A 13,778-nucleotide genomic window follows, 5' to 3' on the forward strand; every position below is an offset into this window, starting at 1 on the left:
TGCCAGTTTGTCTTGTCACTCAAATCTCTTTCTACAAAACATTCAGTTGTATTTGCCTGGTCAACAATGGAACAGCTTCCTGTGTATTGCTATGTCTCCAAGCAATAAAAATGGACAGAAATATTGAAATGATGTTATTTATATCTAGTTTTAAAAGGGTGTCAGTTGTTTTGTTACAAAAACAGTATTAACGCTGGATTGTTCAATGGCAATATGTTGCTGTTTGTTTTTAACAGGTTAGAATTTGGAACTTGATGAAGCATGAATGCACCCGCACAGTGCTAGCACATGAGGGCTTTGTGAGAGGAATGTGTACCCGTTTCTGTGGTACGTCTTTCTTCACTGTAAGTGTAATAGTGAGACTTAAGGAGAAATTCAAAAGTTTGCTTGCTGTACTTCTTTTCTCTGTTATTTTCCCACATGCTGCATTTTGTTTTCTAAATAATAGAATCAAGTGCTTTTATTTTATGACTCAATTATTACTGCACTTTATTTGTTGTCCTAGGCCAGGGGCTGGAAACCTCAGGCTGGGGAGGGGAGGAGGGGAGTGTCAAATGCAGCTCTCCAGTCCTCTCTATGTGACCCTCAGACCTCTCGGCAAGATACTCCCTCACCAGCCCTGGCCCACATTCTTCTTCAGTGTTTTTGCCTGGCTTGAATATGACCTTGAAATGTGGTAATAGCCCCTTGCTTTCCTGAATGGAGTGAGAGTGAGTGTGTGTGTTGAAACCTGACTTTTGTGTGGGTGGAATGTAGCCTTCTGTGAAATCACATCCATTGTACTGACCACTTTTGCCTCTGGCTATGACCATCACTGGTATGTGCATCCAGAAGGTTGTCCATGAGGAAATGTGGTCTGCAGACTAAAAATCATGTTCCCTGTCGCTGTCCCAGATGAAATCTTTACATTTTACTCTTCCATACAAGTGCTCCTTTCTGGGAGCATAAAGCAAGCTGTTGCAGGAGTCTGCTCCCTTTTTTGAGCTTCCAAATCTCAGAAGGACATGTCCTCTGTTTGAAGTATATAGATGTCTGAATATGTGGATCAATGCATCTGATTTAAAAATCCTGTGTCACTATAGTGTATGTCTATTCGCTCAGTGCAGGTGACTATTTTATCTCCATCAAACAATTCAATAAATTAAGAGAGTGAAGCTACTGCAGTATACGTCAGCATAATTAAATACAATCCTCTTTGGTACAAACATCTGTCTGTTGATGAATATTGTGAGACTAATCAAAATAATCTAATATGGCATTTTATGGATATTTTGGAATATTTGTGCAGTCTGTGTTTACGCAAAAATAAGATCCACTACTTGTATATGATTTCAGGCTTGGAATGGATGCGTGGTAACATTTGTAATACTTGTTAGAGCTAATGTCTCTGCTTTATTCATCATTTGTTTTTCACAATTTGCAGTGTGCATTATGCTACTAGCAGAAATACAACTGCTTCACTTCCATAGTTCTTTCCATAATACCTTTGAGATGGTTAGGGACACAGTTGGTAGGATTGATTTGATTTTAATATTTCTACCCCGCCTTCCGGCCAAAAGGCCCTCAAGGCAGCTTACAGAAGAGCACCTGTATAAAAATACACCAATAAAACAGTAATATATCAACAAAACATAAATAATACATAAATAAAACAATAATAAAAACAGTACAATTGGTAATACATTTTAAAGTTAACACAAACTACCTCCCCCTTCACTTTGGCTAAATAGGTATTATAGGCATTGGGCTACTTTGCAAAGCTAGCCACACACTCTCAGTCATAGTCCTATCCCCATAGTTCTGGGAGTGGCATGGCCCTCTCAGCCCGCAGAAGCCGGGGCTCCCGCTTACGATGGTGGCAGGATGGCAGTTCTGGCCCTGGAGCTGCCGGTTCGCCTTGTGAGGGTCCCAAAGGTAGAGTCTGATGGGGGGAGGGAGGAAGAGTGAGAAGCCACCGGAGGCCTTTCCTCGCTGCGGCCTTCCTGCGTCCACTTCTCCTTCTTGGTGCTGGAGACGACAATGCCTTCCGCTTGCTCCATGCACTTATTGAGCTTCTTCTGGCCGGGCCTGGCGCTTGCCGAAGGACTCCAGGTGATGGGGACACTGCTGCCTCCCTTGCAACCTTCGTTGCTTTCGATTTTGATAAGCCGGTGCTTGGGGGAGATGTACTTGATGGCAGGGTGGCAGCTCGCCTTTCGCTGAGGCAGGGCTGTTGTACCTTTCCCTTGGTTGCCTCCGCGGATAGATCCTTGGGGTCTTGGCCGCTTGTAATGCTGTTGAACCAAGGGCTCCGCTCTCTGCAGAGGTCCCTCAAGTCTTTCTCTCTCTCTCTCTCTCTCTCTCTCTCTCTCTCTCTCCCCCCCCCCCCCCGGGAGGAAGCCCTTTTGAATTCCATAGGGCTGAGCAATTAGAATAGACATAGTTAGGCTCCTTTCCAGTGCCTTTTCAGGTTTGCTGCCCATATTCCCGGATAATAGATTTGTCATACTATCTGGGAGAAAAGCAAAACTGGTACCATATTTACTTGAAGTAAGGCTCCTTTATTTCATGTGGGGCATGTTTCTGTTTAGGTTGGATGGGAAATCGATCTAAGTGCTATCCTATGCACACTTACTTGGTATTTTCACAAACATTAATAGGATCAAATTGTTAACTCTCTTACGATGAAAATAATGTTTTCTCCAAAATCATTAGGTTGGTGATGATAAAACAGTGAAGCACTGGAAAATGGAGAGGCCAGGTTATGGTGAAGCAGAAGAACCAATAAATACAATTCTTGGAAAGGTATTACTTTATTCATTCTCTTGCTTTCTCTTTCCTTCTATATTTAAAAACTCAAAGGTATTGTTTTACTGGAGTCTAACTGACCTTGGATCTGCAGTGGCAGTGATGAAGTAGGGGGAGTGTCACTGAATGATCTCATTACACAATATTACATAATATTCATATAGCTTAGCTTCTTTGCAATGCTAATTTATGTATTCCTTTACTGACCTTCAGCAAAAATGGTCACAGGGTGGTTTATGGAAAAAAGAAGGTAATAAAAGCATAGTATGTAATAAAAGCATTGTATATAATAAACAAAATCATTAAAATAATCAAAATAAATTACATAAATAGCATAATTAAAATGAATTAAGAACATAAGAAGAGCCTGCTGGATCAGGCCAGTGGCCCATCTAGTCCAGCATCCTGTTCTCACAGTGGCCAACCAGGTGCCTGGGGAAAGCCCGCAAGCAGGACCCGAGTGCAAGAACACTCTCCCCTCCTGAGGCTTCTGGCAACAGGTTTTCAGAAGCATGCTGCCTCTGACTAGGGTGGCAGAGCACAGCCATCATGGCTAGTAGCCATTGATAGCCCTGTCCTCCATGAATTTGTCTAATCTTCTTTTAAAGCCATCCAAGCTGGTGGTCATTACTGCGTCTTGTGGGAGCAAATTCCATAGTTTAACTATGTGCTGAGTAAAGAAGTACTTCCTTTTGTCCGTCCTGAATCTTCCAACATTCAGCTTCTTTGAATGTCCACGAGTTCTAGTATTGTGAGAGAGGGAGAAGAACTTTTCTCTATCCACTTTCTCAATGCCATACATAATTTTATACACTTCTATCATGTCTCCTCTGACCCGCCTTTTCTCTAAACTAAAAAGCCCCAAATGCTGCAACCTTTCCTCGTAAGGGAGTCGCTCCATCCCCTTGATCATTCTGGTTGCCCTCTTCTGAACCTTTTCCAACTCTATAATATCCTTTTTGAGATGAGGCGACCAGAACTGTACACAGTATTCCAAATGCGGCCACACCATAGATTTATACAACAGCATTATGATATCGGCTGTTTTATTTTCAATACCTTTCCTAATTATTGCTAGCATGGAATTTGCCTTTTTCACAGCTGCCGCACACTGGGTCGACATTTTCATCGTGCTGTCCACTACAACCTCGAGGTCTCTCTTCTGGTCGGTCACCGCCAGTTCAGACCCCATGAGCGTATATGTGAAATGAAGATTTTTTGCTCCAATATGCATAATTTTACACTTGTTTATATTGAATTGCATTTGCCAGTTTTCTGCCCATTCACTCAGTTTGGAGAGGTCTTTTTGGAGCTCTTCGCAATCTCTTTTTGTTTTAACAACCCTGAACAATTTAGTGTCGTCAGCAAACTTGGCCACTTCACTGCTCACTCCTAATTCTAGGTCATTAATGAACAAGTTGAAAAGTACAGGTCCCAATACCGGTCCTTGAGGGACTCCACTTTCTACAGCCCTCCATTGGGAGAACTGTCCGTTTATTCCTACTCTCTGCTTTCTGCTTCTTAACCAATTCCTTATCCACAAGAGGACCTCTCCTCTTATTCCATGACTGCTAAGCTTCCTCAGAAGTCTTTGGTGAGGTACCTTGTCAAAAGCTTTTTGAAAGTCTAAGTACACTATGTCCGCTGGATCACCTCTATCTATATGCTTGCTGACACTCTCAAAGAATTCTAGTAGGTTACTGAGACAGGACTTTCCTTTGCAAAAGCCATGCTGACTCTGCTTCAGCAAGGCTTGTTCTTCTATGTGCTTAGTTAATCTAGCTTTAATAATACTTTCTACCAGTTTTCCAGGGACAGAAGTTAAGCTAACTGGCCTGTAATTTCCGGGATCCCCTCTGGATCCCTTTTTGACTATTGGCGTTACATTTGCCACTTTCCAGTCCTCAGGCACGGAGGAGGACCCGAGGGACAAGTTACATATTTTAGTTAGCAGATCAGCAATTTCACATTTGAGTTCTTTGAGAACTCTCGGGTGGATGCCATCCGGGCCTGGTGATTTGTCAGTTTTTATATTGTCCATTAAGCCTAGAACTTCCTTTCTCGTTACCAGTATTTGTCTCAGTTCCTCAGAATCCCTTCCTGCAAATATTAGTTCAGGTTCAGGGATCTGCCTTATATCTTCCATTGTGAAGACAGATGCAAAGAATTCATTTAGCTTCTCTGCAATCTCCTTATCGTTCTCCCTTATCATCCAAGGGTCCAATCGCCTCCCTAGATGGTCTCCTGCTTTGAATGTATATAGAATTTTTTGTTGTTGGTTTTTATGTTCTTAGCAATGTGCTCCTCAAATTCTTTTTTAGCATCCCTTATTGTCTTCTTGCATTTCTTTTGCCAGAGTTTGTGTTCTTTTTTATTTTCTTCATTCGGACAAGACTTCCATTTTCTGAAGGAAGACTTTTTGCCTCTAAGAGCTTCCTTGACTTTGCTCGTTAACCATGCTGGCATCTTCTTGGCCCTGGCGGTACCTTTTCTGATCTGTGGTATGCACTCCAGTTGAGCTTCTAATATAGTGTTTTTAAACAACTTCCAAGCATTTTCAAGTGATGTGACCCTCTGGACTTTGTTTTTCAGCTTTCTTTTTACCAATCCCCTCATTTTTGTGAAGTTTCCTCTTTTGAAGTCAAATGTGACCGTGTTGGATTTTCTTGGCAATTGGCCATTTACATGTATGTTTAATTTAATAGCACTATGGTCACTGCTCCCAATCGGTTCAACAACACTTACATCTCGCACCAGGTCCCTGTCCCCACTGAGGATTAAGTCCAGGGTTGCTGTCCCTCTGGTCGGTTCCATGACCAACTGGTCTAGGGCATAGTCATTTAGAATATCTCAAAATTTTGCTTCTTTGTCATGACTGGAACACATATGCGGCCAGTCTATGTCTGGGTAGTTGAAGTCACCCATTACTACCACATTTCCTAGTTTGGATGCTTCCTCAATTTCATATCTCATCTCAAGGTCTCCCTGAGCATTTTGATCAGGGGGACGATAGGTCGTTCCCAGTATTAAATCCCTCCTGGGGCATGGTATCACCAACAACAACAATTCTGTGGAGGAGTCTGCTCTTTTGTGGTTTTCGCTTGCTGGATTCAATGCCTTCTTTCACGTATAGAGCGACTCCGCCACCAATACGTCCTTCCCTGTCCTTCCGATATAGTTTATATAGTTTATAGTTTATATCCAGGGATAACCGTAACCCATCAGACACTAAAAACTTGGCAAAAAGCTAGGTTTTTAACCTGGTGTCTGAAAAAATACAAAGTTGGGGTGAGATGTACCCCCAACACTGAGCCACCACCAAAAAGGCTATTCCGTGGGCCTCTACACTATATGCCTCATTTAATATGCCTCATTTAATATGCCTCATTTAATATGCCTCATTTAATATGGGAGCCACCAGATTGTATTTCCCTGCTATACCTCTTGTGCATTTGTTTCCTGGTGCAGTAAATAATAGAATTCAAGTATATATATTTGTTAGTAATTTTCCCAATTTCCTTAGTGTAGTAAATGGGTATTATATTTCAGTATTAAAACTTTCTGAATAGTGGATTACGAGAATAGCTACCATTTAGCTTTTAAAAATTATGTTCACTCAACTGTGATGACTTGCTATGCACATTCCTCTTAAGGGATTTTCTTTTATTTTCTTTTTTTAAAGTGTGGTCAAACAACATGCACATAAATAAAAAAATCTGGTATCAGTACTTCCTAAAACATAGTGGTTTTTAAGTACTCATAGAGCTACACTCATGATTAACTATAATTTTAAAACACATTATTTATTTGGAATACTTATTCTGTTCCTACTAACCAAAGTGGCTTGCAATATGTCTGAATAAATAAAGCAGACAATTGGGATATGAAGGGTCCCTCATGGCTTAGGGCTTCCTGCAGCTACATCTTGTAACTCCTAGCACTAGATACATGACACTAAGTACAAAATCTTCTGAATAGAAAACCATCATTGTTACTGTGCTTTTTAAAGACTGTGTACACTGGAATTGATCACCATTGGAAGGATCCTGTGTTTGCTACTTGTGGTCATCAGGTTGATATTTGGGATGAACAGAGAACCAGTCCTTTATGCTCTTTGACGTGGGGAGTCGATAGCATCAGCAGTGTTAAATTCAATCCAATTGAGGTAACAATTTATTTGTATGTATGTATTCTACTAGAAGTTCCTTTTAGTACCAACAGCATGGTAGAGTCACCGTATAAAATGCAGGACTGGACATGGTTCCTGCTGGAGGACGTGATAAGTTGGATAGATGAAGCAAAGGTGAAGGGAGATGAGAAGTGAGGATCATTAAAGGACTGCAGAAAGCACAGACAAGAACCAGCGATGGCAAACCTGCCTGGCCTTCCATAGCCTGTCCTTTTCTGTGCTTTGCACAAGTGGATCTTGAGGAAGGATTTTGGAAGGGGAGAGATGGCTTGATGGAGGGGGGTGGAGGGTGGGGTAGCTTGATGAAAGTAGGACCTTTGAGAGGAAAAACACAGAAGCATGTTCGCAAGGAGACCAAAACATAGTCTGAGGTGGAAAGGTAGAGATTTTTGAAACATTAAAAAAAATAGAGTTCCAGAATTCTTTTAAGTAAATTTAAGTTGGATTAATCCTAAAAAAAATCATTCAGTATATGTGTCTGAGGTTTGCACTCATTATGTACACACTGAGTAGTTTAAGAGTTTTCCTGTCATTTCTTCCAGACACTCAAACTACTTTTACATTCTTCCGTGTTTTAAAAGCACGCTTAAACACATGAGATCTGGGAAGCCCCAAATTGCCTTAAAAAGAAAAAAAGCAACAGGAGAATAAATCAGCCAGTTGATGTGCTGCACATGCATGCCTCTGAAAGTTACACAGTTTAAAAGATACAGATATCTGTTAAAACAGCTCCTGTATATATTATACATGTTTTCAGTGGGCACCTACAGTGTTTTAGAAGAAATTTTTGCTTTCTGCATATACATACAAAATGACTCGATACACAACTAATTTTTCAGATGTACCTTTTGGGAAGCTGTGCATCAGACAGGAATATTGTATTGTATGACATGAGACAATCAACTGCACTGAAGAAGGTAATGCATGATCTTTAAAATACTGTTACTAAAGTGTGTGCATTGCGGCCACTTTTTTATCTTGGGAGGGACATTGTCCATTAAGTTCTACTTCCAAGAAGCAGCTTCATTTTCATAGTGCTCGTATGGGCTTAGATTCTTTTAATCTAAAAATTTGTATGATGCTTAGAACATAGAAAATGTAGCTTTTTGTGACCACTTTAGACCAGTAGTGAGAAACCTTTGGCCTGCAAGGCTTTTTCCCCCAAACCGCACCTACCTGACCCACATCTGGCATATGTGACAGCAGGTGTGGGGCAGGTAAATATTGGGCTGCAAAGGAGCAATCGGGAGTGTTGAACTGCACTCATGATTGTTTTTGGCAAGTGAGGCTTGTGTTTGGCACCAAATACAAGCTGCACTAGGATTATAATTTGAACTTCCAAGTGCAAGTACAGCCAATCCCTGCTAAAAGCAGAGGATGCAATCAGCACTGATCAACTGATTTGCACTGACTGTAACCCCTACGGGGATTGGCTGCACTCTGGTGGTCCCATCTGGGAGCCCCTGAGTGCAGTTTCTGCCTGTTGAAAGCAGGGGATCAACTGTAGGCATCTTTCTTAGTATAGTAATCTATTTTGAGTTCAGTTGGGTCTGCAAAGGGAAGCCCTTCATCTGACATTGTGGTGATGTTAGGGGATTGGTAAGTGGACAGCCACACCCATCTGTCAAAGTGGCCCCTGGAGGGGGGGTAGGGGAATGTGTACGGGCTGGCTCCAGTTCCCTGCCCCTGCTTTAGACTATCATAGGAAGACAGTGGAGATATGCAAAATATTTTGAGCACAGTAAATGTGGTATATAAAAAGGCTAGAATTAAAATAGTGTGGATGTAGAAAAGGACATCACCATAGTCACTACCCTGTAGTGTCACACTTCCCGATCCTAATTTTTGTTTCTCTTGGGTTATGAATCTGCAAACAGGAATCTGTTTTTTTTTTAAATAAATAAATAAATAATGTAAAGTGTTTAGGTTCTCTTTTTCTGAAACATTGTTATCACATGCCTTGAATTTAACATTTCAATACAGAAATTGGCTGTGGATCAGAATACACCATACTACATAATGAAAATGTTGTTTGCCTGGTTCAGTTTATGGTATGGTTGGTGCAGTTATTTGCCAAATAAATGGTATGAGATGATGTGATGAAATTGTTTACAATGAGATATTAGAAGCCTCATTAAGGTTCAGTAAAGGTGAAAGGTATTCACTGACTGAGGATAACAGACTTTCTTCCTTGGCTTACAATATCTCTCAGCTGTCGTTTGTTGTGGTTGTTATGTGCCTTCAAGTCGATTAAGACTTACGGCGACCCTATGAATCAGTGACCTCCAAGAGCATCTGTCATGAACCACCCTGTTCAGATCTTGTAAGTTCAGGTCTGTGGCTTCCTTTCTAGAATCAATCCATCTCTTGTTTGGCCTTCCTCTTTTTCTACTCCCTTCGGTTTTTCGAAGCATTATTGTCTTCTCTAGTGAATCATGTCTTCTCATGATGTGTCCAAAGTATGATAACCTCAGTTTCATCATTTTCGCTTCTAGTGACAGTTCTGGTTTAATTTGCTCTAACACCCAATTATTTGTCTTCTTCGCAGTCCATGGTATGCGCAAAGCTCTCCTCCAACACCACATTTCAAATGAGTTTTTCTCTTACCCGCTTTTTTCACTATCCAACTTTCACATCCATACATGAAATGAATGGACTGCCTTCAAGTCGATCCCGACTTATTGCTATCCTATGAATAGGGATTTCATGGTAAGCAGTAGTCAGGGGGGGTTTACTATTGCCTCCCTCTAAGGCTAGTCCTCCCCAGCTGGCTAGGGCCTGCCCAGCTTGCCACAGCTGCATAAGCAGCCCCTTCCTTGTCCACAACTGCCAGCTGGGGGGCAACTGGGCTCCTTGGGACTATGCAGCTTGCCTACGGCTGCACAGGTGGCAGGACACGTAACCCCTGAGCCACTCACTGTGGGGGTGATCTTTAGCTGGCCCTTGACACCCAGGAGACACGAGCGGGGATTTGAACTCGCAGACTCTGGACTCTCAGCCAGGCTCTCCTCCCCACTGTGCTATAGAGATCGGGAATACCATGGTCTGAATGATCCTGACTTTATTGTTCAGTGATACATCTCTGCATTTGAGGACCTTTTCTAGTTCTCTCATAGCTGCCCTCCCCAGTCCTAGCCTCCTTCTGATTTCTTGACTATTGTCTCCATTTTGGTTAATGACTGTGCCAAGGTATTTATAATCCTTGACAAGTTCAATTTCTTCGTTGTCAACTTTAAAGCTACATAAATCTTCTGTTGTCATTACTTTAGTCTTCTTGATGTTCAGCTGTAGTCCTGCTTTCGTGCTTTCCTCTTTAACTTTCATCAACATTCATTTCAAATCATTACTTGTTTCTGCTAGTAGTATGGTATCATCTGCATATCTTAAATTATTGATATTTCTCCTTCCAGTTTTCACACCTCCTTCATCTTGGTCCAATCCCGCTTTGTTCTGCGTACAGATTAACCAGATAGGGTGATAAAATACAGCCCAGTCTCACACCCTTTCTGATGGTGAACCAATCGGTTTCTCCATATTCTGTCCTTACAATAGCCTCTTGCCCAGAGTATAGGTTGCACATCAGGACAATCAGATGCTATGGCACCCCCATTTCTTTTAAAGCATTCCATAGTTTTTCATGTTCGATACAGTCAAAGGCTTTGCTTGTAATCTATAAAGCACAAGATTATTTTCTTCTGAAATTCCTTGGTCCATTCCATTATCCAACGTATGTTTGCAATATGATATCTGGTGCCTCTTCCCTTCCTGAATCCAGCTTGGATGTCTGGCATTTCTCGCTCCATATATGGTAAGAGCCTTTGTTGTAGAATCTTGAGCATTACTTTACTTGCCTGGGATATTAAGGCAATAGTTTGGTAATTCCTGCATTCCCTGGGATCCCCTTTCTTTGGAATTGGGATGCATCTTGAACGCTTCCAGTCTGTTGGCCATTGTTTAGTTTTCCATATTTGTTGACAAATTTTTGTCACAATTTGGACAGATTCAGTGTTAGTAACTTGTAGCAACTCTCTTGGTATGCCATCTGTTCCTGTTTGTTTCTTCCAAATATTTTAAGAGCAGCTTTCACCTCACATTCTAAAATTTCAAGTTCCCTTTCAAGTGGGACCATCTAACCTGGACTGCTAAATACTTTTCAACTCATCAGCCTTCTGCCATGTTGGGATCTGGCTGGAGTAAGTTGTCAGTTTTATCCTTTCAGAAGGAGGATCAGAGCAGTCTCTTGTTACAGAGTTCCTGCGCAGCAAATCAAATTGCTACCAGTATGTTGCAGGCCCTGCATTTTAACCAATTAACATAATTTCACAATATCCATCCTACATAGAAGCCTCCCCTAAATAACAGAGGAGTCTCCTAAGATGTAGTTTTGAGCATAATGCAGTAAAGATGCAACACTAGTGATGGCTGATTACATAAGGACAGAAGTCATTTAATTGTTGAAGTATTACTTCATTAAAGGATTTGGCATCATTGTATGAGAACATTTTATTGTGCATTATTTATACACAAGGTTCTTCTGATAGCTGGAAAATCTAGGTGTGTTTGAGATCCCAGGAACTGTATTTACTGTGTGGATGGCTACTCTGAACAAGAATCCATCGGACGAATACACTGGATGATAACATGTCATGTTTCTAGAGGAATGCTGCTGCCGTGAAAACCTTACGTTGAATCCACAGTCCTTGTGCTGCATCTTGGACTTGGACATGCACGCACGTGTCATCACCAGCGTCTTTCGCACCTTTCCCTGGCATGTTGGGAAGATTGTTTATAACCGCATCTGTGTAACTTCTACTAATTATGTAGTAAAAGCTTGAAAACTTGCTGTTATGTCTGCTTTCCAATATTTAAATTTCCACAGGTTATCTTGGATATGAGAACAAATACACTTTGCTGGAATCCCATGGAGGCTTTTATTTTCACTGCTGCAAATGAGGACTACAAGTAAGAATTGCTTGCTGTCTTTTTAGACTTCTTTACTTGTTCAGAATGTTTGTAAATTTTTAAGTTTTGACTTCTGCCTCACTTAAGGATATGATTTTATAAAAGTTACGAGGGGCTCTGCCCCTGTGCACTTCATGTGTCTACTCTCCCCCAGGTTGACAAGGCACTTCCTTTGCCCCAGGTCGCCAAGGCCGACTCTCCCCTCGCCTAGACAGGTCGACAGGCTTCACATCCAGGTGGCACAATAGTGATGCTGAGGCCTGGCAGGGGTGTGCTGGCCTTTCGCTCTGCAGCTCGCCCAGACTGCTGCCCACTGGTTGTCCACTAGCTCTGGTGTTCTCCCCAGCAAGGGTCATCAAGCTTCCCACACACACATGGGTCCCCAAGCTGTCCCCCCCATGGGCTGCCAGTCTTCCTGCTTTGAAGGCCTCACACTGGCAATGCTGAGGCCTCCTAAAGCTGCCCCAGCTAGTTACTCCACAGCTCCTACAGGATGTTGCCTGCTGCTGCCTGGTTCCTCACTATCTTGCTCTCCGCTGATCATGTCATTGCACTGCAGTTCGTAGCCTCTGTCTGTGGTGCTGCAAACTGCAGTGTGACATTTTCCTGAGTTCAGATAATTGGCCAGTTGCCTGCTTTGGATGGGGTCATACTCCCTCTGAAAGAGCAGGTCTGTAGTGTGGGAGTGCTCCTGGATCCATCTGTTGCTAGAGGCTCAGGTGATCTCGGTGGCTAGGAGTACCTTTTACCAGCTTTGGCTGGTAAGACAGCTGCGGCTGTTTCTGGACCAGGATAGCCTGACCACTGTTGTCCATGCACTGGTAACCTCCAAGCTGGATTACTGTAATGTGCTCTGTGTGGGGCTGCCCTTGAGGTTGGTCTGGAATCTGCAGCTGGTGCAAATGTGGCAGCGAGACTGCACACTGGAGCAGGGTATTGCCAACATGTTTCCCTGCTGCTGAATGAATTGCACTGGCTACCTGTTGGCTACCGGGCTAAGTTAAAGGTGTTGGTTTTGGTGTACAAAGCTATATACAACTTGGGATCAGGATACCTGAAAGACTGTCTTACCCTTATATACCCAGTCTCTCACTGCGCTCTGCAGATGAGGGCCTCCTGCAGATACCATCTTATCAGGAGGTCCGTTCTGCACAACATAGGAGGCGGACCTTTAGTGTAGTGGCACCTATTCTTTGGAGTTCCCTCCCCTTAAATATTAGACAGGTGCCATCTCTGTTATATTTTTGGCACCTACTGAAGGCCTTCCTCTTTCAACAAGCCTTTTAAGTGGAGACCTTATCCCATTCTGCATCTGTGTTGGAATTGCTTTTTAATATGTTTTTAAAGCTTTTTTAAAAAAATGTTTTTAAAGCTTTTTTAAAAAAAAGTTGTAAAATATATTTTCTTTTAAAGTCTGTTTTTATGAAGTTTTAGAGTGTTTTTATTGCTTTCGTTTGTTGCCCTGGGCTCCTACTGGGAGGAAGGCAGGATATAAATCTAATAAATAAATAAATAATAATGTTCAGGGCTTCCAAATATGTATATATATGTAGGAAGACAAAGGGGCTATTGAGGTGGGATCCAAAGAGCTATTTAAAATATTTTATCCTGCTTTTTCCTCTGTGCAGGCCTTCAAGCTGGCCAGTATATGATTAAAAAAATAAAATACAGATTAAAATATGCAATATCATTACAAATAAAACACCAATCCACAAAATTCAAAAAGAGAAGTGGTCTAAGTAGTCACTTATCATTCAGATCAAAAGCATGCTGAAATGCGAGCTCCTTCCCTGGCATCTAAAGGCAGTTAGAGAGGAAACCAGGTAACACTTTGAATTGG

At 41.9% G+C, this 13,778-nt stretch overlaps 1 protein-coding gene across 1 annotated transcript in view; it reads left to right on the forward strand.

Moving 5' to 3' along the window:
* The window catches only part of DCAF13 (DDB1 and CUL4 associated factor 13), a 40,919-nt gene that overhangs the window by 5,383 nt on the left and 21,758 nt on the right, over nt 1–13,778 (forward strand). Inside the window, exons 3-7 of the mRNA XM_061604769.1 lie at nt 237–344; nt 2,695–2,784; nt 6,797–6,952; nt 7,816–7,893; nt 11,856–11,938. Of these exons, the coding sequence (XP_061460753.1) occupies nt 237–344; nt 2,695–2,784; nt 6,797–6,952; nt 7,816–7,893; nt 11,856–11,938 (515 nt within the window). The remainder of the gene's footprint in view (nt 1–236; nt 345–2,694; nt 2,785–6,796; nt 6,953–7,815; nt 7,894–11,855; nt 11,939–13,778) is intronic.

Source organism: Rhineura floridana, chromosome 1 (assembly GCF_030035675.1).
Source record: "Rhineura floridana isolate rRhiFlo1 chromosome 1, rRhiFlo1.hap2, whole genome shotgun sequence".
Taxonomy (NCBI): Eukaryota; Metazoa; Chordata; class Lepidosauria; order Squamata; family Rhineuridae; genus Rhineura; species Rhineura floridana.